General features: G+C 47.6%; 1 protein-coding gene across 6 annotated transcripts in view; it reads left to right on the forward strand.

Moving 5' to 3' along the window:
* Positions 1-212: 212 nt before the first annotated feature.
* The window catches only part of LOC149325605 (general transcription factor 3C polypeptide 3-like), a 129,708-nt gene continuing 103,646 nt past the window's right edge, over positions 213-26,274 (forward strand). For 2 of the 6 annotated variants that reach the window (XM_089562359.1, XM_089562361.1), the window contains exons 1-13: positions 327-429; positions 529-667; positions 3,553-3,630; positions 4,585-4,639; positions 4,839-4,919; positions 5,239-5,297; positions 5,524-5,835; positions 7,127-7,288; positions 8,893-8,980; positions 9,041-9,099; positions 9,153-9,253; positions 18,703-18,940; positions 24,796-25,008. In XM_089562359.1, coding sequence (XP_089418485.1) covers positions 386-429; positions 529-667; positions 3,553-3,630; positions 4,585-4,639; positions 4,839-4,919; positions 5,239-5,297; positions 5,524-5,835; positions 7,127-7,288; positions 8,893-8,980; positions 9,041-9,099; positions 9,153-9,253; positions 18,703-18,940; positions 24,796-25,008 — 1,629 coding nt within the window. In that variant the 5' untranslated portion in view covers positions 327-385. Of the gene's footprint in view, positions 275-323; positions 430-528; positions 668-3,552; positions 3,631-4,584; positions 4,640-4,838; positions 4,920-5,238; positions 5,298-5,523; positions 5,836-7,126; positions 7,289-8,892; positions 8,981-9,040; positions 9,100-9,152; positions 9,254-18,702; positions 18,941-24,795; positions 25,009-26,274 lie in introns of those variants that run through there. The other 4 variants (XM_089562363.1, XR_016285907.1, XM_089562362.1 and 1 more) reach the window with 4 other exon arrangements.

Genomic DNA, 26,274 nt, shown 5'->3' on the forward strand with positions numbered 1-26,274 from the left:
GGCAATAGGAGAGCGAGTCGTCTCATATTTTGGGCAGACTTTGCACTTAAATGCTTTCTGCTCGTTTGTTGCAATCATTAGACAAGATATTGAATATTAGGACGTTTGTATTCATCAAACAGCTTTATTTTTCTATTATTTTTTGGCCAAAAGTTGCAGTTCCGCAACAAGTAGCTCACCGCCCCATGATGCTTTGAGCGCCCATGGTGGCTGAAGTGGTCTCGAGGGGTCGCCATGCAAACTCCCATAGACGGGCTGCCAGCTTTCCCTCTAGGTAATAGTAAGAAACTCTATGTTTCTAGCAGTCCAGAGAGGAGGCGTTTCGCCGCTTCCACCGTGCAAGCGGGAGGGCCCACTGCAGTCCAGGGAACCCTTTTTGTCGGCCATGTTCTTTCCTTCCTCCATGCGAGAATCGGTCCCTCGCATAGAGTTAATACAACCCTCGGTCCAGAAAGTGCAACCAAATACCAAATCGAGGAGATCTTTCATCCGTTTTGATTCGTTTCGATTTCCTTGACCGGCTTGCAGATCAGCTGAAGCCGATCCAATCCGGCCAGCTGTGATGGCGGACAAGACAAGCCGCGAGCACGTCGTTGACCCGTTCAAATGCCTGCTCGGCGAAATCACCGAGGACCAGTGGGAGGCTTACAAGGCTCTCAGGAAACATGTGAGCCAAATGGAAAGACAACGTAATATCCTGACAGTGGTGCACTGCGTCTCTCAGAGCAGACCTGTTGCGTCTGGAGAATGGAGACGTATTGGCGCCGACTTTTTCTGCTTTTTCTAAATGGATGGGACACTCACCAACCTCCAGCTGATATAAATTACGGTCGAGTTGAATATGAACACGCCCACTGTATTCTCGGCAGCAGAAATGTCAGCTCTGTTGATTGAATGTTCACATTGAATTAAGTGACGCTGACCAATTGCAGTTGTTCAGAGTTTTCGAAAAATAAGTTTCTCCTTATTCTTTGCTACGATTGTGGGCTCCTTCCTCGTTGGCGATGCATAACCCTCCTCGCAGCGCTGCCTCTCCTCCTCCGCTCTAAGAGTGTGTTCGTCGTATTTTCCTGTTTTAGATTGTTTACTGGATGTTTCTATTGCACTGATCTGTGCACCTTGTTTGAATTATTTGTAGCGGCGACCACACTGATGCCGCGAAAACGTTACCACGTTCAGGAATTGCCGGATAAGTGTTGTATTTGGCATTCGAGGGAAAAGGCAAGAAATTAATTTATGCTTTGAGCAAATGCAGCGGGAATTAAACAAACTAGATGCAGCATCACTATTCTCTCTAGGCGTTTTGAGAGCTGGATGCATTGCTTCTAGGACTGTGGCAAGCAGTAGGTCAACTGGACACAAATTTATTTCCCTCTGCGAACTTTATAAAAACCCCAAGTCGCCGCTATGAATAATTCAAACAAGGTGCACAGATCAGTGCAATACAAACATCCACTGAACAATTGAAAATGTGAAAATACGACGAACACACTCTTAGAGCGGCGCTGCGAGGAGGGTTATGCAACGCCAACGAGGAAAGAGCCCGATTGTGTAGTGCCTGTCTGCATTTGCCACGCCTTGGCAAACGAATCTCTTTTCCGCATTTAAAACTGGAATGATCTGAACTAAGCTTCATTACTAACGGTATTGGCAAAAATAATGTTCATTAGAGGTTTTCAATCTGCCTTTTCTTCTCCCACATCTTCAGCGAACCCGGACCCAATATGTCTCTCGCGTTTCTATAACACCTACAAACGAGAACTCAAATTGCTTTGTGGTTTGTAGCCAAGCTCTCCCTCTAGCCCTGATTTCATTCCTTTTCAAGGCCTGTGCGACGACGAGCGAGTTGTCCTTAAAATGAGCATAGAAAACGGCAAGCGTTGGGCCTGCCCAGAAAGCTGCCCATTTCTAATTGAAGGCCTGTTTCATCTGCCTGTGTAAGCTGGAAACCACCATTTACTCTGACATAATTTGTCGCTTGCAGGCTAAAGACTTCTTTCTTAATACCAAGCATGGTTTAAGAGTAGGCAGAAGGGTTGAAATGCGGGCCAGTTGGTACATTGTAAACGAAAAAAAAACCAGTCACACAAGACGAGGGACAAAAAGAGTGTACACACCATAACGACTGGACTAGACTGGTGTGTACACTCTTCTTGTCCCTTGTCTTGTGTGACTGGTTTTTTTCCGTTTAAGAGTAGGCTTGCCTTGTGTCACTCAACTTTTAGAATTCTTTTATGACCTATTTTCTTCATTTGGCTCTGGTATGCAAATTCATTGTGGTTTATTATGTTTTAAAAAAATGCTTTTTATAGCTTACCTCACTTTGTCATGTTTTTCAAGTTTTTGTGCCTTGGTCTATCTTCCTCTGTTCATTCTGATTCATTGACCAATATTTAACTGATCTGGCTCTGAATCTAGCTTATCTCTTGTGTCTGGTATACATTTTGGGGCGTTTAGATTTGATGTTGGGTCCAGTATGGGTACCAATGTCACCACACACAGAAAATGAAGAGGAAAATGAAACCAAATTTTTCTTAAAGGTGGCACTGCCATGTTTTCCTCAGTGCCGGTTGATCCCAGCCGCGGTGGTTGAATTTCAATGGAGGCGAAATTCTAGAGGCCCCTATACTGTGCGATGTCAGCTGTGTACCTTAAAGAACCCCAGGTGGCCGAAATTTCCGGAGCCCTTCACTACGGCGTCCCTCATAGCCTGAGTCGCTTTGGGGCATTAAACCCCATAAACGAAACCAATCTGATTGAATGCATTCCTCATGCGTTCCAGGGACCAGTGCAAAAAAATTATTGTAATCGGAGCATGTAAATGAAAGTTATTTCACTTGGAAAATTAAAGATCAGACGCAAATGCTTTTCACTCACCCATTTAACTCACCCAGTGCTGAGATTGGGTGCTACCAATCAGAACCGCGCCTAGCACACATGCGGCAGGAGAAGCTTGCATGCGATTGTTGCTTCTTTGCCAGGGCAGCACACAGCCGCACGCTATGTGTGCTGCCACAGACAGGGCAGGGGGGAAGGATCCTCACCTCCTCCTCCCTTCACACGGTGTGCTCTGAAGCGAAGTGGAGAGTGTCGCCCCTAGCTTTATTCTTGTTGCTTTTTGTTCGCCTTCACTGTGCTTCTTTGCAGTTTTTATGCGAGAGACATATTATTTTGGATCCACTTTGCAAGCATATAAGGAAACTAGGTTCAAACTGGACGCCCATACGATTGGAAAGAGACAGCACCCAAACTAGATGTCACCTCATTTCCGCTGCGGGTAATGGCTGCTGCTTTGTGGCACCATCGGCTTGATCGGCATTTCTGGATAAGATAAAAGATATTACGATTTAATTGATCTCTTTGGGCGTCACAATGTCCCTCACTTTCCATGCAAGGAATGCAGACCCCATGCTTGATCTGTGTGACGCAGGGCACCTCTAAGCTAGTCTTAATTGATTAAACAGAATGTAGTCTAAACAGAGAGCGTAAATTTACTTTTCCCAACTGTGTGGCATGCACTCAGTGTGTGGGTGTCTGCTTACCCCACCGCAGCAAGGGGGCCTGGTTCAGGATGATGACTCGTCACTGGACTCAAGCAGTGGAGATGAAGCACCTCAAGATGCAGCAGTGGTGAGCACGCTTCAACAGGCTGGTAGTCCACACAAGGCTGGCCAACCTTGGGTTTCGCCGATGTTTGTTTTTCTCAAGGTGTACAGGTGGCAACCTACTTGTCGCTGTTGTGGGCAACCTGTCAGCAGGCTTTGTGGTCAGCTATCAGCTTTGCTGGCCACTGCATTAGACCAGTGGGTCGTTGTTGCAGCCATACACCCCGAGTGCTCAACTGCCATTCTCTCGCCCTGTGCTTGCTTTGGATGTCGTTGTCTTCATAAACTGCACACTGGATCCAGAACGCACCGCTTTTGCATTGCCCTCTTAAACCGAGCGTCGAACCAAAACTGAAGTGAAAACCAAAGTGCCATTTCCCGTTTGGCCTAAATGGCACTGCCTGCCATTCCTTCCTTTTAACCTTCATTTGGCCTTAGGACTAGATAAGCAGAGAGCGAGTGTGCTGCAGCAAAACGAATGTGCAATAAACTGAGTGGCCACAAGGAGGGCACCAAACATGACAAAACCCCTAATTGATACCATGCTTCTGAATACTGGCATGCACATTTGATGCCAGTCTACACAGTTTCCAAAAGCTGCAACATGGGTCTCTGAGTAGTCTAGCAGCATGGCTGTTAGTGAGCAAAGAAAGCAGTAAAGTTCCCTTACAAAAAAAGAATGTATGAGCTGGGCAGCATAGTAGTGAAGCTGTAGCAGAAGAAAGAACATCTGCCAGAGCAGCAGCTGTCTGTTTGAAGGAGGCTAGAATTTGGGTGATGCTGCTGCACATGTTTTCATGATTTTCATCTGAACTTTTTTAAGCCACGGGGGACAGGGAAAAAAAAAACACTTGGAGGGGTGTTGCAGTGGAGGCAGATATGTGGGGACAATGCAGTGTCCGTGCACAAATTGATGGACAGCTTAGATTTCTCCACACCTAGAGCACCTTTGGGCCAACAGTCTGTTCTTCCCCCACAGGAGGAGGAGGAGAGTGAGGACCTGTGCTCCATGCTTACCAACAAGTACATCAATGGTGAGTAGTCGAGGGGGCTGGGCAAAAGGTGATCTACTAGGCCTTCTCGACACAAGTGTCTGCCTCACAACCCTCCTGGAAAGTGGGTTCGTGAACGCACCCATTGAACCTGCTGGCCTTCTCTCTGGCTTGCGCAGTCCACGAGATCCAAGCCAGAATAGCAGAACCGTAGTGTGGTTCAGGTCAGTGCTCTGTGCAGGGGAGATCAGCTTTGCCGAGTTCACGGACCGGATGGACTCCTCTCTGGTGCCACAAGCGGAACGCAGCCACGAGGAGCAGGGTGGGTCCAGTTCCTCTCCAGAACTTCCTCCTCATTCCTGGGCCTCTGGTGGTGGTCCCCTCCATTTTTGTTATCTATAAAACTGTGCACAACTGCAATAGTGCTGGCTCGGCCAGCTGATGCCCGGGGCAGTCCTGACAGTGTGCGACCTCGGCAGCAGGCTCGATAAATGCGGCTGCAACAAGGCCAAGGGAGAAGAGGATCTTTCTTTTTTATCATTGTACTCATGGCCACACACAAGCCAAGCCAACGTGTGGTGCTCACAGTGGTCTCATTTTGAAATCACCTGCTCGTCCTGAAACAGCTGTCCCTAATGCAGGTGGGGTGGACGATGAACTGAACGATGCCTTCTTCCGGCCACGACATCGGAGAGGCAAGGTATGTGGAACAGGCGCTGCCAGCCTAAGAAACACTGCCAATGTGCTGTTGGTAGACTTCACCTGCTCACAGCTTGCCTGTGCTGTGCCCTACTGTGTTGAACCAGCTGTTGTGGGCAGTGCTTTACCAGGCTGTGGATGAGAGCAGCACTCCGTTAGTGGCTGGTGCTTTGCCTGGTGCCTCTTTTGCAAAATCCTGGGACACCCTGTGTGCATCACTGGTGCAGGGGGGGGGCAGCAGCCGTCTGCCGCGGGACCTGCAGGGCCTGGTGGGTCAGGCCAACCTGTGCTTTGCCCGGGGGGCCCACGACGACGCGGTCAAGATGTGCATGGAGGTGGTGCGGCTGGCGCCCCACTGCCCGGAGCCCTTCCAGACGCTGGGCATGATCTACGAGGCCCTGGGGGAGCCCCAGCGCTCGCTCCAGTTCGCCCTCATTGGGGCCTACCTGAGCCCCCAGGACGCGGACGAGTGGAGCCGCCTGGGCGAGCTCTCCCTCGAGCAGGGGGACCTCCGACAGGCCATCGCCTGCTACGTCCAGGTAGCGCACAGGGGGCCACAGTGACTGAGGAAGAAGGGGCACCACAGTTAACTCGGAACAGCAAGAGCAGGGACACAAATGAATACTGTACTCCATTTCGTACACAGCAGGCAACGCTGCATCACTCCGCCACGTATCATTCGTCCTTCTTGAAGCCTCGGCGAGTGTTTGGGCAGAAATAAGGTGTAATATAAAATCAAGTGGTAGCACTGATCATTACATTTGAAACTGTGAGGCTGTCAGTACTCGGAGCCTCTGGCTATCATTATCACTAAGCGAGAACTACATTTTACGCATGGGTGGAATAAGGTGTGAGACTGCCAAACTCATTCTTACTTCTCCAAGGGTCGATGAGTCGGAACACAAACATGTTGCACAAGGTAAAACGAAGCCTGAGAATGCCATTCACGGCACTTAGCCTACGTGAACAGGTGCGCTGGCTGTGGGTCTCTTTAATTTGGCTGCACTAGTTCCGTGTGTTGGTGGCAGGGATGCCACTGCCAATGAATTGTCGCAATAGCCAGAACATATTTTTTGTGCCGCCCCTTTGCGGTTTTGTGCAGTGTTCTACATGCATTTCATTAACCTCCTAATTCACCAACTAGCTGCTCTAAATGGGTGATGATTGTGAAGAAACAGTGCTTAGCTGAAAGATGATGCTTCCCAGTCTGCAGATGCATGTAAGCTAGACCTCAAATCGCACAACTGCGCTGCTGCTTATCCTGCAATACCATCTTGGCATCCTGCCCCTGGCTGCTTCCCAACTCAGTTGATTTTCAACTTTGCCTGAGTGTAACTTGGAGCTACATGTTTAGACCGGGAAGAGATAAGCCTTTTTGCACTTTCCATATTTGGAAAACATCTGCGTGCACTTCTGAAGGAAGCACATTTTCCTACTGTTGCTCACCACACCCCACACTGATGGACGCCAAAGAAATGCTTCTTTGGACATGCTCTGCATGCCACAAACTCGGCACACCTGCTCGATTCTGTAATCCGCATCATGCGTGGAACAAACCGGGTTATGTGCGTTGCAGCAAAACACGGCAAGAGCAAAAGCATTAATTATATTATCGGAGAAAGTATTTGCAGCTGTGATGCCTGCATGTGACAAATCACACTGCAGCAGCAGATGATGATGATGTGACTCCATCAGCACTTTCCCACCTTCAGTTAAACACCCGGCCTGGCCTGATGCCATGTTTCGTATAGTACAATCTCCTGAGGAGAGTGCGTTGGTGAATGGCGGTGCGTGGGCATTGAAAGGTGTGCACTCTCGGGCGTTGTGCAGGCTGTGCGTGCGGACCCATCCAATGTGGAGCTGCGCTTTGAGCTGTGCTCGCTGTACGAGCAGGTGGGCGACCAGCAGCGGGCCCTGGCCTGCTGCACGGCCCTCGTCCAGCAGATGGGCCAGGGCAGTGCCTGCCTCAAGCTGTCCCGGGAGCTCGCCAGGGTGCGCCTTCCCTTCTCGCACACGCTGCTGCTCTGCTCCGAGCACTGGACGAGAACCACCTCTGACGCAGGGAGATGGGCCTCGAAACATTCTAGTCGACAGTGGCGCATGGTATTAGCCGGCAGGGCTGTATCATTTGCTGGAACAAAAGTGAGGCAAGATGTTTCAGTGTGAAACCAGGCTTAGGAAAAGCTTATTTTCATCTTCAAGGCTGGCCACTCTCTGTCGGTATGTAGGAAGAAAATAGTAGCACTTGCCACTTGAAAACGTTCAAATGTATCCGTGCCATCTGTTCTCACTGCGCAAAACACGCCAGATCAGAAAGATCCTTTGCTCTTTGAAACTCCGACATTGTTTCATATACTTAAAAGAACTGAAAACAATAACGCACTGCGTGTAATGATCTGGACAACATTTTCATGTGACTCACAGTTCCGAGGGATGTCCGTTACTGCCTGAAATGCTTTCGCGTTGTCTTGTGGATGAAACCAGATGGCTTGTCATTTTGGTCTGTCAATTTCTTTGTGTAGTTGACGAGAAGAATTCAGAGAAACTTCTCAGAAATCAGATGTGCTATGCGTTTGGTGTGACTTCTGTCAACAACTTCCGGGCAGCATAGGAGGGGTGAATATTCTAGATATGGCTCAACGATTAGTTGCAAGGCTTTGACAATCTTTGATCGTGGGAGATCCTTGATCACCTTATCAAAAAATGCTGAAATCGTTTCCAGGAGCGCTAGAAACTCCGGCTTTGGATAGTTCTCTTGAGAAGTTTGTACAGTGTTGTTTGTCGTCACAAGTGTCACACCCCAGATAACCTACCATCCCAAATCAGCAACCGAGGCGGCTGCTTCTTCCTCACCTTGTACAGTGACTTGTTTCGATGGGAGTCCCAACAGTGTGGCCCAAAGCTGCTGTAGCAGTGCTTGCATCATCCAGCGCATGGTTACTCTGCACATAAAGAGCAGTTTTCCGAACAGTGCCTCGATAGGATCACTGTTGAATTTCCTAGTCAAAACGCAGTTTGCGCTTCCTCTTGGTAGGAATTGGGTTACCTCGACTGTGGAGTTTGTGCTAAAAAGTAGGGCACTGTATGTGTCCTCTGTGAAGTTTCCAACACCAGTGGCAGTGGAACCGTCCTGAATCTTCGTAACATAGCTGCAAAACTCATTTTGCAGCCCCAGTAGTCGGACATCGTCTTCCCTGGAGATGGGCATTTTGCAGTCACTTCCCTTGTGCGTTGTGTCGTGAATGTCGGACCACTTCTTCATCACTTTCATGAATTCATAATGGTGGGTCAACAGTGCAAACACACACAGACCAAGAAGGAGACAGTGCACACACACACAGCGCTGAACTTACAACTGATTTTTTTATTAGGGAGAAGCATGTCATAATATGCACACACGAAAGAACAGTGCACATGCGCAATGCCAACAATCTCCTAGTGCTGGTAAAAGGTAGAACAGCTTTAAAAGCACGTGTGCATCTTCTCAAGGCTGCCTTGCATAAGATGTGCACTGAGTAATGATTTAGGGGTGCACAAACCACGCGAGCAAATGTGGTCCTCTGTGGGCGGGCTGCAAGTGAGGCTGTGCTGCCCAGGTGCACCACCAGCGGGGCAACCTGGCTGCGGCCACGCACGTACTGCTCACCACGGTGCTCAAGTTCCCCACCGATGTCTCCTCCGAAGGTGAGCAGCAGCCCCAGCACGGTGTGTGTGTCTCCCTCTCACCTCTCCTCCGGTGTGCAGACATCAACATGCTGCTGGAGCTGCAGTTGGCCCAGAAGCTGTTCACCGCCGCCCTGCTGGTGAGTCCTCTTGCGGGGGCAGGGACTCGGCTGACAGGTGACCCTCTCCTCAGGTGCTGCACAGCCACTGTGGGGTCCAGCTTCTGCCACTGCCCCCGGGACACGAGGCCCTCAGTGCAGATCTGCTGGTGGACGCACTGGGGGCTTTTGCCAGGTGGGGGGGCTCTTCTTCTCTCTCTGTGGAACTGCACAAAGCATCACACTTTATTTTAAACCCTCAGAAAAGGTTTCAATGTTTCGGGTCTGACTCAAACAGGCAGGTCAGAGAGTACCGTATTTACATGATTGTAAGCTGGCTCAAATGTAAGTTGAGCCCCCCAATTCGCAATTCAGGAAAAGAAGAAAAAAAAGGCGTGCCCTTGGGCATATTCCAAAACCACTGATCCTCACTAGTGCTGCCGTCATCATCGCTGCTGCTGGCCCAGAACATGTCATCCTAACATCATTGTCCAGCAGAGTCCTGCATTTCGCAAACGACTGACACTGTGTGCAACAACTGGAAATTTTTCCCCACTGCAGCCGCCACACCTGCGTCACCTATTCCGAAACGTAGAGCTTGCGGCCTATTTATTTACTTATTTCCGGGGAAAAAAAAACAATGCTGAGCCGAGGGACAAAGAAAGAACAAGACAACAGGACCGGCGCTGACTATCAACTGAAGGCTTTATTAGCAACAACACACAAAATATACTCCTTCGACAACCAAGAGCGCATGGCAACACCAAACGCCATAGGGATGCATCAATCACCTTAATCAAGATATACTTCAGTTCACAGTCATGAACTGTTACAGAGGGGGCGCTCACGCACGAGCCAATGTTTTTGTGCACATGAAAGGCTTCACCGATTTTATTTGTTTGTTTATCTTTGTGCTTGTACAGGATCCTAGTTTCATTAAAGATGGGGGTACATGATTTTTCAGAAGAATCAGGTTGTTTATTCCAAGGACAGTTCCTGTAATGCAAGGCCAGGTTTGATGACGGAGCCCCTTTGTCTCGTAGGCGGGTTTTCAAGCACCTTCCTGTTCGACCTGTATGGGTCATTCCGCACATGAACGGCACTTCATACACAACCCCTTCAGCGCAAGGGACAAACGTCAGGTCATGCCTAATCTGGCAACCTTTTTTTTGGTTTTCTTCGTTTCTTTTCCTCTTCCCTGGCCCTTCTGTCTACAATGGCACACAATTTGCCAAGCTTGTTTGGTGCAAAAGAAAGAACATCAATGCCATATCTGCTGCTTACTTGCTTCAAACGGTGTGACATTTGAAGGTTCCTGTAGTTCTTGCCTGTTGGCCTTTTTAAGTATCTTACTGCAAGCAGGCACTAAGACATCATCTGGAAAGCCCGCAGTTCTTAGCCTCTGAGCCTGCTGATTAAAACTTGTACTGATAGCATGCATGCATGATTTGGCAATGGCAGCACCTAGGCAAGAAACTGTTATGCCACATTTAAAGTTGCACTGAAGAGGAATCTGAACTCGTCTTTTTGCCGCGGGAACTCGATCTACACGTTCCTAGCATTCTTAGAAACTGCGACTTATTGCCCTGTGTGGCCGATTTCCCTAATTAAATCGAATTAACGCCCGGCTCCCGCCTTTTTTTTTTAATTCTGCCTCGTACGGTGGGCGGAGTCGACCAACGCGGGGAGTGCCTTTCAGCTAGCTACAACCTCATGTTGTACTTCGTCATCAGGACAACCAGCCTTAGCAATGTTCAGATTCTGCAACAGAGACTGTATACCGTTGATGCTGATCACAACATGATCCATAACTCTCGCCACTGGCTGGAAACTCGGGGTATTCATATCAGCATGTTCGATTTCAGAGCTGAAAACAGAGCTGAAATATTTATTAAAGATTTCAGAGCTGTGTGCTATTGAGCTGTTTGCTATACATTTGTTGGGTTTTTTTTCGGATAGCCATGATAGTAGGTTACGTGGTTGGTATCGTGCTCCATTTTTTAGATATCTTTCAGCGATCTACTCTACTGCGTTTGTGTGATTGCACGGATGTTACGGCGTGTTGGCTTACATAAAGGCGAGTTTGGCGCGAAATAAAATTCAGTTGCAACTTGGCGCTGGTCCTGTCGTGTTTGTCTCTCTTTTGTCGCCGTTTTTTTTGTGCTGTTTTCCTCCTGAATCATGAACCAACTAGCCTAAACTAGAGTTCTTCTTGAGAATAACTGTAAGTTTGTGTGGGTTCGAAATGGCCGAATCTATCTTTGGCAGAAAGAGGGTGGTTCGTAAATTCGGTTGACGCACTCTACTGATTACAGTACACTAGCTTAAATGACTGATGACTTTTTCTGTATGCTTTAGTACTTCATTATGGCTTCGGATACTTTTCATTTCAGAGATTTTATAACAGTTTTGCAAGCACAAATGCAGATGGTTTCAATGTTATGCACGTTAATGTCAGGAGCATACGAAAACACTGCGATGAATTCGTTTCACGAGTTGTTCAAATTGGAGATGCAGTTGATGCTTTTGTGTTAATGGAAATTGACATAAGGAACGACATCACACAGAAGTTTTCACTTCTGGGATACTATGATCACTTTCATACCCGACAAGACAGTCGTGCTGGTGGGATTGCTGTTTTCATTACAACTTGTCACAACTTTTCGTTCACAGATGCCTTGTTTTCATCCACTGAATCAGTTCTTATGAACATATACAGCTCGTCCTTTCAAACGTCTTTGCTCGCTCTTCATCGTCCACCCAGCAAAAGCGCAAATCTACTTCTTGATGAACTATGGCACGTCTCTTTTCGGCAGGGTAACATCTGCATTATCGGTGACGTCAATATAGATTTACTAAAAACTAAGGAGCAAGTGGTTGTCGAATATCTAAGCATCTTGGCTGAATCCGGCAGCTATTTCTTCTCTCGTAATCAATGAAGGCTACATATAGGGGTAGGTTCTATTCTGCGCATTTCTCTATCACCTGATTGATAGTGTGAATGTGGTCTATTGTCGAGTATCCTTTACGAAAGCCTGCCTGATCATTTGGTTGACTAAAGTCCAAGGTTGTCCTGATTCTATTAGCGATTACCTTAGTAAATACCTTGTAGGCAACGGACAATAAGCTGATCGGTCTGTAATTCTTCAAGCCCTTGACGTCTCCTTTCTTATGAATTAAGATAATGTTAGCGTTCTTCCAAGCTTCTGGTACTCTCGAGGTCACAAGGCATTGCGTATACAGGGTGTCTAGTTTTTGTAGCACAATCTCTCCTCCGTCCTTCAACAAATCTGCTGTTACCTGATCCTCACCAGCTGCTTTCCCTCTCTGCATTGCTCCTAAGGCTTTCTTTACTTCCTCCTTCGTTACTGGCGGGATGTCCCATTGCTGTGCTCGACTGCCTCCCTCAGTAACTTGATGATTACATTCGCTACTGTATAGATTTGTGTAGAACTCTTTGGCTAATTCAACTATCAGTGGAAACCTCAGTGGAAACTCAGTGACTCAGTGGAAACCTCAGCTGTCATGCAGGCATTGTGGAATCAGGGTGTGGAAGAGTGCTGTGTGAAAATATTGGAAGATATTTATAGCGATTGGACAGCTACTATAGTTCTCCATCCATAAAGTCATCAATAAAATTCCAATACGGAAAGGTGTCGGGCAGGGGGACACGATCTCGCCAATGCTCTTCACTGCCTGTTTACAGGAGGTATTCCGGGGACTGGAATGGGAACAGTTGGGGATAAGAGTTAATGAAGAATACCTGAGTAATTTGCGATTCGCTGATGACATTGCCTTGCTAAGCCACTCAGGACAAGAACTGCAAAACATGATCAATCAGTTAGACGGGCAGAGTAGAACGGGGGGGGGCTAAGAATTAACATGCAGAAAACCAAAGTAATGTTCAATAGCCTAGCAAGGGAACAGCAGTTCGCAATTGGTAGCGGGGTGCTGGAAGTAGTAAGAGATTATGTCTACTTAGGGCAGGTAGTGACCGCAGATCCGGATAATGAGAGGGAAATAACTAGAAGAATAAGAATGGGGTGGAGCGCATATGGCAGGTTCCGTCAGATCATGAATGGCGCTTTGCTAATATCCCTCAAGAGAAAAGTCTAAAACAGCTGTACCTTACCGGTACTCACCTATGGGGCAGAACCGTGAAGGCTAACAAAGAGGGTTCAGCTTAAGTTAAGGGCAACGCAGCGAGCCATGGAAAGAAAAATGATAGGTGTAATGTTAAGAGATCGGAACAGGGCAGGGTTGATCAGGGAACAAACGTGGGTCAATGACATCCTAGTTGAAATCAAGAGGAAGAAATGGGCTTGGGCAAGGCATGTATGCGAAGGCAAGATAACCAGTGGTTCTTAAGAGTAACGGAGTGGATTCCAAGAGAAAGCAAATGTAGCAGGGGACGGCAGAAAGTTACGTGGGCGGATGAGATTAAGAAGTTTGCGGGGATACAGTGGCGGCAACTGACAAAGGACAGGGTTAACTGGAGAGACATGGGAGTGTAGTCAGGCTGATGATGATGATGATTTCTTCTCTTACACGCGTAGAATTCTTGGGTACCTTGCTAGTTTCTTCCTGCCTTGATCATGTCAATGTATGCTCCGAATGGAACAATGTTTCTTTTTTTGTCATCGAACAAGAGATGTCTGATCATTTTTTTGCTCGCTGTTGCTTTGCAACGCATGACTCGTCTCTACATGAGGAATCAGATTCCTCTGCCACTGTAATGATTAATAAGCACAAGCTCGACTCACTGCTAAAGAATTATGATTGGGAACATTTAATGAGTGTTCAGCTAAAGTTAAAGCTCTACGATTCCTTTATCGAAATCCTTAATACTTTTATTGAATCGTCAAAAAAAAAAAACAGTTCTGCCCACACAGCGAAAACCTGGCTGCCTATGGATTACTAGTGCCGTTCTCGCTGCTATAGAAGAAAGGGAGTTGGCTTGGGCTAGGTGCCGCCGATTGCCAAAAAAACAAATTTTTACGAGATGAATTTAAGGCTGCTTGTAACCGCGCAAATGCAATAAAAAAGCGATCAGAAAAACGGAAGTACTTTCAACGGAAATTCCAAGAATCGCGTCCTAGCCCATGTCGGACTTGGTCACTTATAAACAACCTCTGAGACACAGGGCGGTTGACCGCCCTGTGTCGTCTTCTTTCTCTGTCCCGTGTCCGCTGCGGTGTCTAGCTCCTTCATGTCTCACCAACTGGCCTACACATCTACCCTCCTAAGCAATTGTGATGTGTTCTTTTGAAGTGAGATGTATATGGCGAACGCTTTATGCTTGCAACTCTGCCTGCGAGTGGAGGTGTCATGTGTGCTTCTTTTCTGTACATTCCCTACTCCCCCCCACTGTAATGCCACGGCGCTGTGGGTTCCTTAATAAATAAATAAATAAACAGTCATGACCAAGCAACTCTTAAACACTGAAAACGATACACACGCATGAGTGATATGAGATGGCCAACAAGAAACGTGGAAAAAGAGGTGAAGAATGAAGCATTAATACCAAAGTAGTGTCAAAGGTAAAAAAAGGGGTGAAATGGATGATGAGTGCAAAGCCTTAAAAATTAGAAACGAACAACCAGCAGCCATATGAATGATAACCGATGACCAACCAGAAACATGAAAAAGGATGAACGCGGAGCTCAGACCAAAGTCAGCGTCAAAGGCATAAAAACGAGAACATAAATCCGCTCAAACAACCACACATCGTCAAAAAAAGAATTGCACCCAATGCCAGAGGGAAGAGCGTTCACAACAAAACGAACAACCTACAAAAAACTTTCTAGAAAAGTGTACTCCTCGTTGCTAAGCGTAATGGATGGCTTGCTGACGCGTCTGCTCCCTTCTTTCCTGATGTAAAAGGCTTCAACCATCTCTCTCTCAAATCTGTCATTTCCACTCCTCAAAAAAATAGTTTTCTCGAACTCTGGACGGCAATGCCTGCAGGCTTTGCAGTGATCCACTAGGAAGCTTCCTTCATTATTCCGCAGATTCCGGCAGTGCTCGCTGGCGCGCTCATTAAAACATCGACCAGTTTGGCCAATGTAGCTGAGCCCGCTACTTAAAGGAATCTGGTAAACAACCCGCGTCCTGCACCGTGTGTTTTGATGTTTCACAGTACAAGCCGGTTGTTTTTTCCCGTTAGTCATGGCGCAATGCTTGGAAAGTTTGCAGGGGGCTGAGAATGCGACCTGAACATTATGTCTGCCTGCTACTTTTTTAAGGTTGTGTGAAACCTTGTGGGTGTACGGTATTGCCGCTACACAGTTGCGTGAAACTGGATCTCTGCTTTTAGGACCTTGCTTCAGCTTCTGCAGTATGGCTTCACATACGGAAAAAACCATACAAGAGAGATAACCTGCATCTTTTAACCGCTGAACTTGAGCGCTGAAGCTTGACGAGTTCATATAGGGACATAATTTGTTCAAAGACGCTTGCAAGGAGTTCGAAACAATTGCCCGCTTCACAAGCTTCGAATGAGCACTGTCAAAGGGGAGCATACCTTTCTTTGAAGGCGGATTATACATCTAACACAAGCCATCTTTGCAAAACCGTATCCTAAGGCCCAAGAACTGGAGTTCGCCATTTGTCGGGACCTCTTTAGTGACACTGAGACCTTGGCTGTGTTCTAAAAACACGGACATAGTCCTTGCGACCGCAGCGTCTAGCTCATGCCCAGAAGTGTCTTTAAGGATAACCAAGAAATCGTCAGCATACCTGTGTACAGAAACTACGTGCGGATCAACAAGGTGGCATCTGATGTCAGCTCCTACAATGGAGAGAAAAATATCACAAAGGGCGGGAGCTACAGAAGAGCCAGTGCATAGTCCCTTCTTCTGAACTTTCCATCATACACAGCAGCAGTCAAACTTAGGTAAAATTCTAATAATGAAATGAAACTGTCAACACTCACTCCTGCTGTATTTTGAAAACGGACTTCACTGGTGGACTGGATGGTTTCCCTGACAGCCTCTAAAAGTCCTTGATGGTGAACGAAATAAAACAGCTCTTCAGTGTCGATGGAAAACCCTGTGTAGTGCTTGGGGGACAAAGACTCTAGGCGGTTTTGCACCTTGCACGACCTGCGCACAAGAAAAGGGCCATTGTCTACCAGGCATCCAAGGTTGGTTTGAGCGTAGCTACTGACAAGACGTTGCCACATCCCCCTTTCCGAAATGATGGTATGCAGCGATAAACCAGGCTTGTGGGTCTTCACAGTGAAGAAAACTTCGAGAGACCTTTCTTTTTCTTCCTGGGCCAGCTTTTTTATGCCCTCTAGGTGCATGTCTTCTAGGATCTGGAGAGCCTGAGTTTTTTGTTTCTGCAATTTGAATGGTACCTGCTTGAAGTTCTTATGTATTGCAGCTAAAGCCTTGTCACGAAATAAACCGGACGGCATAACTGCAAAGCCACCCTCCTTGTCAGCCTGCAGCACAATGAGGTCCTTGTCTTTGGGAATGCTTGAAATCTTCTGTAGATGCGGCTTTTTAGGAAGACTGCGATTGACGCTCATCTTCTAGAAGGCAACACCGTCGCTTATGATCCTGTCTTTTGCTTGGTCCGTGGCATGGCTAGCCACCCTTCCGACCGGGCCTAAAAGTTCCTGACGCTGTGCAGAAGGTATGAGGCTGAACTTTGGTCCTTTTTATGGGACCAGCCCCACCTCTTCCGACACCAGCTCTACTCCTCCTAGCACGGTCACCCGTCAAGGGCCTTCAACAGAGGGCTCTTTTGAACGATTAGGCAGGTTCGAAAGCGCATGTTGCCAAAGAAACTCGGTAGAATTCGCTGCCAGCCGCTTGAGCTCCTGAAGGTACTTATTTTCTTTAACAGGTTCTTTACCTAGTACAACAAGGAGACGAAGCCAGTTTTGAAACATTCGGGCTTGCCGCCCATACTCAGACTTGAGTATTCGGCAAACACGCCCGACATGTCCGCAGGCTGGCTCCGAAACACCAAAGAGAGAGTGGACTTCCAAGGGAACCAGTTTCCTTTTCAAGCAGTAGGAAACGACCCGGGACTGGCATGTAGACACGGCGATGAGGTTGACACACAATGGCTGGTTTGGTGCGAGAGCATCGAGACAGTAAAGGGCCCATTGTAGAAGAAATATGCTCAAGAAGAACTCTAGTTTGGGCTAGTTGGTTCATGATCCAGGAGGAAAATGGCGCAAAAAAACGAGGACAAAAGAGAGGCAAACACGACAGGACCAGCGCCAACTTGCATCGGAATTTTATTTCGTGCCAAACCCGCCTTTATGCAAGCTGCATTTTGCCTTGCATTTTTGTTGACCTGCCTCAGTTTCTGTTCTACAGTATTCACGAGCATGCAATAAAAAATAAAAACACGCAATAAAAATCCACTCGATATCGTACGACAACCTTGTTGTATCGGCGTGTGCCGCCGATGAATGAGAAGCGGCCGCGCCTGCCGAGCAACCAGTACATCAACTTCCTTTATTCAAGGATACGCATGTTTTTATACACAGGCGACACTAGTCCTCCTAGCAGCGGTGATCGTCAAATCAAAACCAAATATACAGCAAACCTTAAGCTTACGATTGCATCAGCCAGTAAGCAACCAGGGACCTTTATGCAGGGGCATAAAGGTAAGACCACAGCTGCATCCTTTACTGCATGCTACCTAGATTTATGAAGAGCTTTGTGTGACATTCTGAAAGTAAGTGCCCTTTGTTAGCATTACAATGTCATGATGCTGAAAGACTTCTTCATCCGTGGCTCCTTGGCTGTCCACCACGCAACACTGTGCCAAACCAGCCAGTGAGAGTTTGTAGTACAACATTGTTTAGGCAGTCAGGTAAGGATATCCTCCCAATGGTGGAGAAAGTCACATGACTTCCTTCACACTTTTGTGCCAGTGTATTGTAAGGTGTGCTGCCGTCTGGGTGCAACATTTGTTGCGTATTTATCTTTTTCTTTTTGTATTTATCCCCCCCCCCCGTGTAGGGTAGCAAACTGATTATTCTTCCGGTTAACCTCCCTGCCTGCTGCCGCGGTGGCTCAGCGGTTATGGTGCTCGGCTGCTGACCCAAAAGACGCGGGTTCGATCCCGGCCGCGGCGGCTAGAATTTCTTTGGAGGAGAAATTCTAGAGGCCCGTGTACTGTACTGTCAGTGCACGTTAAAGAACCCCAGGTGGTCGAAATTTCCGGAGCCCTCCACTACGGCATCTCTCATAGCCTCAGTCGCTTTGGGACGTTAAACCCCATAAACCAAACCAAACCTCCCTGCCTTTCCTCTTCCTCCTCTTTTTGTGTGGTTGTGACTGACGCCCAGCTGTAGAAGCAACTTTTTGTTGCAGGTTCATCATAAGTCGCCAAACATTTCACTATCATGCGCAAACACTACCCCCATGCAGCATTTCCTTGGCAGCACCATGTGATGAGTACCGTGCTGCCTGTTGCAAGGCTGCACGAGACGAGATGGAGGCAGTGAGGCTCGTCCCATCTGCTCTGTGGTACTTGCGTAGGGGATGCACATTACATGACTGTGCTTCTTCAAGAAAGGGTGTTGTAGGTGTTTCCCTGTCTGGGTGCAGTGGGGCCATTTGGTCCACCAGCACACTGACGACCATGCTGCTCTATGGGGCTGGGTTGTGTGCGCAGCTGTGTGGTTCCGGCCGAGCTTCCTGTGGACCTGCGCACCAAGCTGGTGCTGTGCCTGGTGCGGCTGGGGGGCCGCCACCTGGTGCCTGGGCTGGTGGACCAGCTGCGGTCCACCGAGGACCCCGAGCAGGCGGGCGACCTGTTCCTGGATGTGGCCGAGGCCTTCCTGGATGAGGGCTGCCCCCAGGAGGCCCTGCCCCTGCTCCACGACCTGGTTGCCACCCGCAACTACGCACTGGTCAGTCAGGGCTCTTCTTCCAAAGGGTGTCCTCCACCCGAGCGCAACCTCAAAGGAGAACAGCATTGCTGATTTCCCTCAACTACAGGATTGGAACCACTGCGTGATTGCGGTTCAGATATTGTTGTCAGGGTTCTGTTGTAGAACAGAGCTCTTCGGTTGTAAAAGTTGCGTGGATGCTGGTGAGAGGCAAATGCCAGCATCACAGAGATGGGAAGCTTGCACGCTGGGCAGTGGAGTGCTGGCAGGACCATGACAGCACACTTCTTATTTGGCCTCTAATTGTGAAGAATCTATTTGTGTAAATCTGTGTAATAAATGCGCCTTCCCTGTGGCGAAGCAAGCATAGCAGAGGGCAGCAGCAAGTTGGGTGGCCTTATCAGATCAGCAAGTTTGTGGGGATAGGGTGGCTTCCACAGGACTAGGTTATTTGAAGAGACATGGGAGAGGCCTTTGTCCTACAGTGGGGCTCCTCAGGCTGATAGTGATGGTGATGTAATCCGAGGTGCTTTTTGTCAACAACCATCACTGAGCACACACAACTAATGGAAGTGTGAGGAGTTTCATGCCTGAATGGCCCTTTAATGGCAGGCCTTATTATGGCATGCATGTATAGCAATTTTTCATCTACAAAGTTGCAATTTTTTTTTTGCACCTGGTTATTGCCTCATGACCTCACTGTGACTAGAAATGTGCTCATCTCAGACGGGTGAATGGCAAGAACCGACTAGACTCGGGCGCAAAGATTGTGCTGTACTGGTGGGAAACACGAGAAGTGGGTGGCACCTCATTTCATTTCATTGGAGGATGCTTTCCTAACCCTCGCCGACATGCGAAAAGAACAGCTTGGTTCACCGCAACAATGGCTACCTGTCTTCCTTCCCCCGTTCCCATGGTGGCGGGGCAGTGTGTTGTTGTGTGGGGCACTGACAAGGGGACCCTGTCACCTTTGAGGTGTGACGAAGCGAGCATGAACAAGACAGTGAGCATGAGGGAAGGGCAGAGTAAAATAAAGGTTTTTCCCCCGAGTGATCCGCAGTGCATTTTTGACCGATTCTTAATTTCGATGAAGTAAACTGCAGATTTTACGGACTTCATTAAAACAAGGCTTAACTGTGCATGCTTTCTGTCTACTCCTTAAGAGCAAGCAGAGTTGCTCTGAGAAAATAGTGCGGTGGGAAGGTGACATCATATTGTTCTCGCTTTTCGCCTGTACACACAATTGAGCACCTATATTTGTAGCTAAATTAGCACATGGTCACTAGAATTTCAAAGCACGAAAGGGGCAGCTTTAGCGGTTAAAGGGACTATGAAACAAATTTATTGAGATTATGTAAAGATAGGCAATCTATCACTCGTCACTCCAGCGCAAGAATTTTTGAGCTAGCATCAATAACAACGAAGTTATAGGCGATTAAAAATCACCCTCCTCCTCTCCCCCCTCAACTCGTACGCGCGTGGCACCATAAAAAAATAAAGAAAACAGCTCCGGGACTGGGCTCCGCCCATGAAAACGTCATTCGCTGACGTTCGGTTTACAACTTCCGGTTGTCGCACTCGCGAGGAGCAGCGTGCGTCGGCAGCGTCTCTCCGGTCTCGGCGCTTTCTTGGATTGCGGCGCGCGTCGGGTTTCTTTGCTAGTTGGTAGAATGGACCCGGACCTGTTCCCGGCTCACACAATGTTTTATTTTTTTGTGCGCTGGTTCGGCCGTCACACCGATGCTGCCAAGTCTTCTTGGTGTGAAACACCGTGCATATACTGAGCCTAGCTCTCGAATGATGTTGGACACCCGGCTGCGGGATCGCAAAATCGCGCCGCCCGACTTAGAACACAAGGAACATACGGTATTACGGTCGTAAAACGGACAGGAGAGTCAAAGAAGGTCGGGACCGAGTCTGCATGTCGAAGCAGCAGCCAAATGTGAACAGCAGCAGTACGTAGCCGTCAGGCCAAGGCCCTCCGCGACAGCTAACGCTTCGAATTCGTCCTGTGCCCTAAGTAAATGCGGCACCTTTTTTTAAGTTCTCGTAGATAAAATTGTCTTCCATCGCAGATCATATCGTGTAAACGTCCATACCGATCGCTGTAAGCTGGAAACTCACCTTCCCGGCGGGAAGAAACAGTGTCGGCAGCGACTTCGGTCGAAGCTTCAGCTGCTTGACATTCATGCCTGACTATCGAACGAGCGCTGGGTTATAGTAGTAAGCGTCAGGTGCGAAGTGTCGACCGCAAACGCGGAGTCTTCGGTGTGCGTGCGACGCTGGCAGTCCTATGCGCTCCATCCAGGCTGCTCGCTCACGCGCGTCTCTAGGAGTAACATGCCCGAGTTCAACACCTCGCCAGTCACTGGGTTTGCAGCCGACGACACAGCAAGGCGTATTCATCTTGGGCGGTCGAAAAAGGCACTGCTAGTGGCTCCCGAACTCGCGACAGAAAGAGGCGGCAGAGGTAAATTAAAACCATATGCGCGAAGGCAATGCCCTCGCTCGCGCTTGCCCCAGGGGGTCGCACGGCAGCTCGAGCAGACGATTTTCACCGCTACCGGAAGTGTGCCCGTGACGTCGAAGCTGCGGCGGCTCTAGCGAATGACAGCGTGTGGTGGCCTGCCGACGTCATGGGACTAGTGACGTCTATCTTCCCGGTTTTGGTTTCAGAATTGCTCCCTACGAAGACACCAAGCGGCCCGCGAATTTTGAAAAACACGGTTTTTAAAAATTCATAATAAATTGCCGGCTGAGTTCCGAAGACTCATACTTGGTGTCAATGCTTCTGAGCATCACTTCTAACATTTGCAAGCGGCTTTTAATTCTTTTCATGGTCCCTTTAACACTCATGCGACGTTGAGATTTCTACCTTGTTTTCTGCATAAGCTACAGGACGATTGCTGGGTCTAGCTTACTTCTGGCACTGAGTGCAAAAAACTGCACTTCTAGTTGCATCATTCAGCTGTTCTGCTGGTCTCCAACTTGGATGTTATTGGTTTTGAATTATTCCCAAAGCGCGCCTCCACCGCTGTGCATTCACACCAGACTGCGATTTCTTCCTTGTCTTTGGAATACTTAACACTGTATTTACTCGTGTGATGGACCCATCTTTTTCCAGAAGAGTTGACATCAGTTTGGAAGGGGGGGTAATTATGCGGGCAAAACAAGTTTTGTCAGATTTTTTTCCAAGAGTCGAAATTTGACATCATACTTTTGCCTGCCTGCCTATGCGTCCATCCATCACCAACAAAACAGACATGGCAGTAATTAAATTACTGTGTGAAATTACTGATTTAATTTTTTTCTGGTAATTTTTAATCTAATGAATTACTTTTTGGAAGTAATTTCGTGGTAAAAGTAATTAATTACTTGCAAAATTAGTTTCAATAAAATGTGTTGCACATGATGTGTGAAACGGAGTACTTGAGGAAAAGCGGGACAATTTCGGTCTTGTTAAAATTTCCTGAAAGTCTGTAAAAATTCCCTTTTCGCCATATTTTACTCCCCAAATCCACTGAAAAAAGGGGAAGTTTCACGAACGGAATGTCACTTCTTGAACTGTCTTATTGATAGCACCTCTTAGAGCACATGAGGGATTTGCTTTGTGTGCAGTGTGTGATGTGTGTCAACAACAACAACAACAACATGAGATACAGAGCTCCTCGCCAGCTATGCCGATGCCTTTGTCGTGTGCCTAATGAACCTTTTCAATGCATGCTGCGGCTTCTTAGCCATGGCCAAGCATCAGTGATGGAGAACTCGGCGGAAATATCTGCGAATGCGCGGAGAAGGCTTCTGTGCATGTTTGAAGGTAGTGGCATGGCCTCTACATGAAAAGCCGCAAAAAGGAAGTAGCAAGGAGGGTGAGACAACAGGCTGCAGCTTGAGAAGTTGCGCGAGAAAAAGGCGTGTTCAGGTCTCCCATGGTACTAGCCTCTCCAAGGATGCTGCAGTTACATAGCTCTCTTGGTTGACTGCCAGGGAAGTAGAGATGGTGGCCTTGTGCTAAGCAAAAGTCCTAATCTGTGTGATCCAATATGACTTGCTGCCCTCCGTTTAATCGGTCACCACAGGTTCTGTACGAACCCTGGTGGTCAGCCCACGCATCCATGTTTCTACTGCATTGATCACGCAGCTCTTCAAACATTGTAGTTTTTGATTTCTTTGACTAAGCAATGTTCTCTTGCTCTGCCAACCTTGTGGGAGCAGAACAGTGTGTTAATTGAGGTATTTCTGTGACCTTTCGTCTCCTTGGTAACCACAGAAAGCATTTGTTCATGTAGCATTTTGAAAAGTAGCTCAAGCCCATGCGGGTTGAAAAACATAAGAAGGCGTCACAAGCATTGGACGCTTAATAAAGCTGACAGTGTCCCACTTGTACACTGATTGTCGACATTTCTGCGCTCAGCCGTGCTCTTGGTGTGGATGCTGGACAAATTGCCTCAGCTCCAGCTTGCACCAGCAGTTCAGTGGGGGTCCAGGAGTGGAGCACTTCCTCTGCGGTCAGATGGTCCCAGCAGTATTTGTAGGACTGCTGTTGCTCGATGCCATGTTTGCACCGTGCAAAAAAAGAATCGGTGAGGGTCGCAGGATTGTTCTGTGCCACTTGGAGCAAGGTGCAGCCTTAGTCATCTGGTTGAGCTTGTCTGCTCAGACTCTTGTGCAGATGGGGCCGTGTTTTATATTTCTGTCATAACTGTCCAGTACCCTTATTATTTTATTTATACAATACTGCAGGCCATAAAGGACCAAGCAGGAGCGGGATGGAACATACAGCAGGGTTCAGTGCAAGCGATGAAGTAAATGCGGAGAATGAAACAAGTCACAACAATTAGGGTTAATGATGAAGCAGTTGTTCAGTCGCGGAAAGAACATTTTCGGATACAAACACATGAGGGGGTAGATTGTTCCATTCTGCTGTAGTCCGAGGAAAGAAGGAGTATTTAAAGTTGCTGGTGCGGGCAAACGCAGGCGATAATGGTAAGGCCTCGTTACTCTAGTTGTTGAAGGTTGCATATACATTGAAGGTCAAAACGGAACTGAGAATGGTAGAGTTTAAAGAGGAATTTGATTCTTGCTAGCTTTCTCCAGTACTGTAAGAGTTTGATTTTGTTTATTCTCATTAATTCAGATGGGGAGTCATGTCGACAGTACCGGTTAGATATGAAGCTAACTGCTGATCTTTGATTCCGTTCCAGTTTGCTAATGTCTTTTTTAGTGAAAGGGTCCCAAACCTCGCATGCGTACTGTAATCTAGATTTGATCAGTGTGCTGTAGGCCATGATTTTGTTCACAGCGCGACAAGAACGGGAAAGACGAAAGAGTGACACTGACTATCAACTAGTTTTTATTGAAGAACAAAAGGCATACAAATATCAAAACACTTATCAGGAACACAGAAGTTATCTGGAAGGCACTTGCGAGTTTAGATGCCTCAATTCCCTCTCTCAGATAAGGCAATGGAAGGGCTGCTGATGCACAAAGTGCCTTTCTGGTGAATATGAAAGGCCTCCATTCCGCCTTGCTGCTGTAGGCCAGAAGCTTCACATTTGGGTCTCTGTCCTAATTGACGGAGTTTGCAGTGCGCAGATATTGTCAACCAGCTTAAATCGTTATTTAAAACAGTCAGTTTGAGTTGCTTGATAGTGTACTGGTGAGACTTTTTGTTTGTGATACGCATGAAAACAGTTTTATCTGGATTCAGCTTCATATCCCAGTTAGCAACAGCCTTCGGACTTTCATTAAGCGCAGCCTGACCATTACTATTTCTAACAGCCTTGAAGAGCGAGCAGTCGCTTTCATGTATGACGGAGGGGACACCAGAAGGGCTGCATCCTCTCAGTGCCCCCTGTCTTGGCCACTTGGTGCAGGCGGCCGTGTGGCTGCGCTATGGCGAGTGCCTCCAGCAGCTGGGGCGCCTCTCGGAGGCCACCCGGGCGTACGAGCGCACGTGTGAGCTGGCCCCCGGCCACGCCCAGGCACGCCTCGCCCTGTGCCAGCTGCTGCTCGCCCAGGGGCTGACGGACCGGGCCATCGCCTGCCTCGAACCGACCACCGCTGGCACAGAGGAGGACGCAGCAGCTGTGAGTAGCTGCAGTGGGGGGGATCGAATCTCGGGCGGCTGAGAAGAGACGAGGCAGTGCAGCAGGAAGTTGCGTGTAGCCCCGGTGTTAACCAGGTGGGAGGTAATAGAAGGAGGCTGATGGCCAGGCCACCACTCGGTTTCTTGAAGTGACGCAAACATGTACTTACAAATCGCCACACTGGGCATTAGTGTGCGGGGAGTATGCAAAGTGAAAGGCAAAAGCACTGTGAACAGATGTAGATTCATTCAAAGGACCGAGCATCAGTGCAGCTGAAAACAGTAACAAACACTTGGGAAGTGCTGTACAAGTCATGAAAAGGTTAAAATATATATATAAAGCGAAATACTAATGCAAAAACTCTCTGTGATAAGGAGAGCAGTCAATAGCTTATGGTGCATGGCACAATGATGCATCAGTTAGTCCTCGTAAGTGTGTTTTAAGAGCGGCTGGAAAGCTGTTGTCATCTAATGAAACTATTGCATTTGGGAGGCTGTTCAATTCGCTTATTGTGCGTGGGAAAAAAAGCTGATTTAAAGACAGATGTCCAACCGGCAATTTCGCGTGTTTTACGGCTAGCATCTCTTCTACGGGAAATGTATGTGAAAGATGCAAGGTCACTGGTAAAGGCCGATTTTTTTGTTCATAATGTCGTTTAAGAAGATTAATCTGGAGAAGGTGCGACGGAGCTGTAGGGAATCCCATCCTTTTTTTAGCGCACTGACACTGCTGTGACAATCATAAGTGTTTAAAAATGGAACATGATGCATGATTCTGTATCCCTTCTAGTTTCTCAATGAGGATTTTAGTTGCTGGATCCCACACTACCGTCACGTATTCTGAAATTGAACGCACGTTTGGGATATACAGAACTTCTTTCTTGTCACTTGGTGCATTATGAAAATTTCTTTTAATGAAGATAAGTACGCAACCAGCCTTCATTGCTATGTAATTGGCATGCTTGTTCCAGCTTAAATTATGGGAAAAATAAACGCCTAGGTATTTAACATCCTGATATGTGGCTATTTGATGACTATTTAAAAAGTAACTATTCGAGATGTTTATCTTTTTTTCGGCTAAAATGAATATGCCAGCATTTTTTAGGATTTAGTCATATTCCATTTACAGCACCATGCTATGATCCGGTTAAGGCCTGTTTGTAGAGTGTCTGTATCTTCTTCATTTTCTATCTTTCGATATAAGCACGCAGTCATGTGCATATATAATCTAATTTTAGAAGTTATACCCAAGCCGATATCATTTATA

This window comes from Amblyomma mixtum, chromosome 10 (genome assembly GCF_055824585.1).
Source record: "Amblyomma mixtum isolate Tamu chromosome 10, ASM5582458v1, whole genome shotgun sequence".
Lineage (NCBI taxonomy): Eukaryota > Metazoa > Arthropoda > Arachnida > Ixodida > Ixodidae > Amblyomma > Amblyomma mixtum.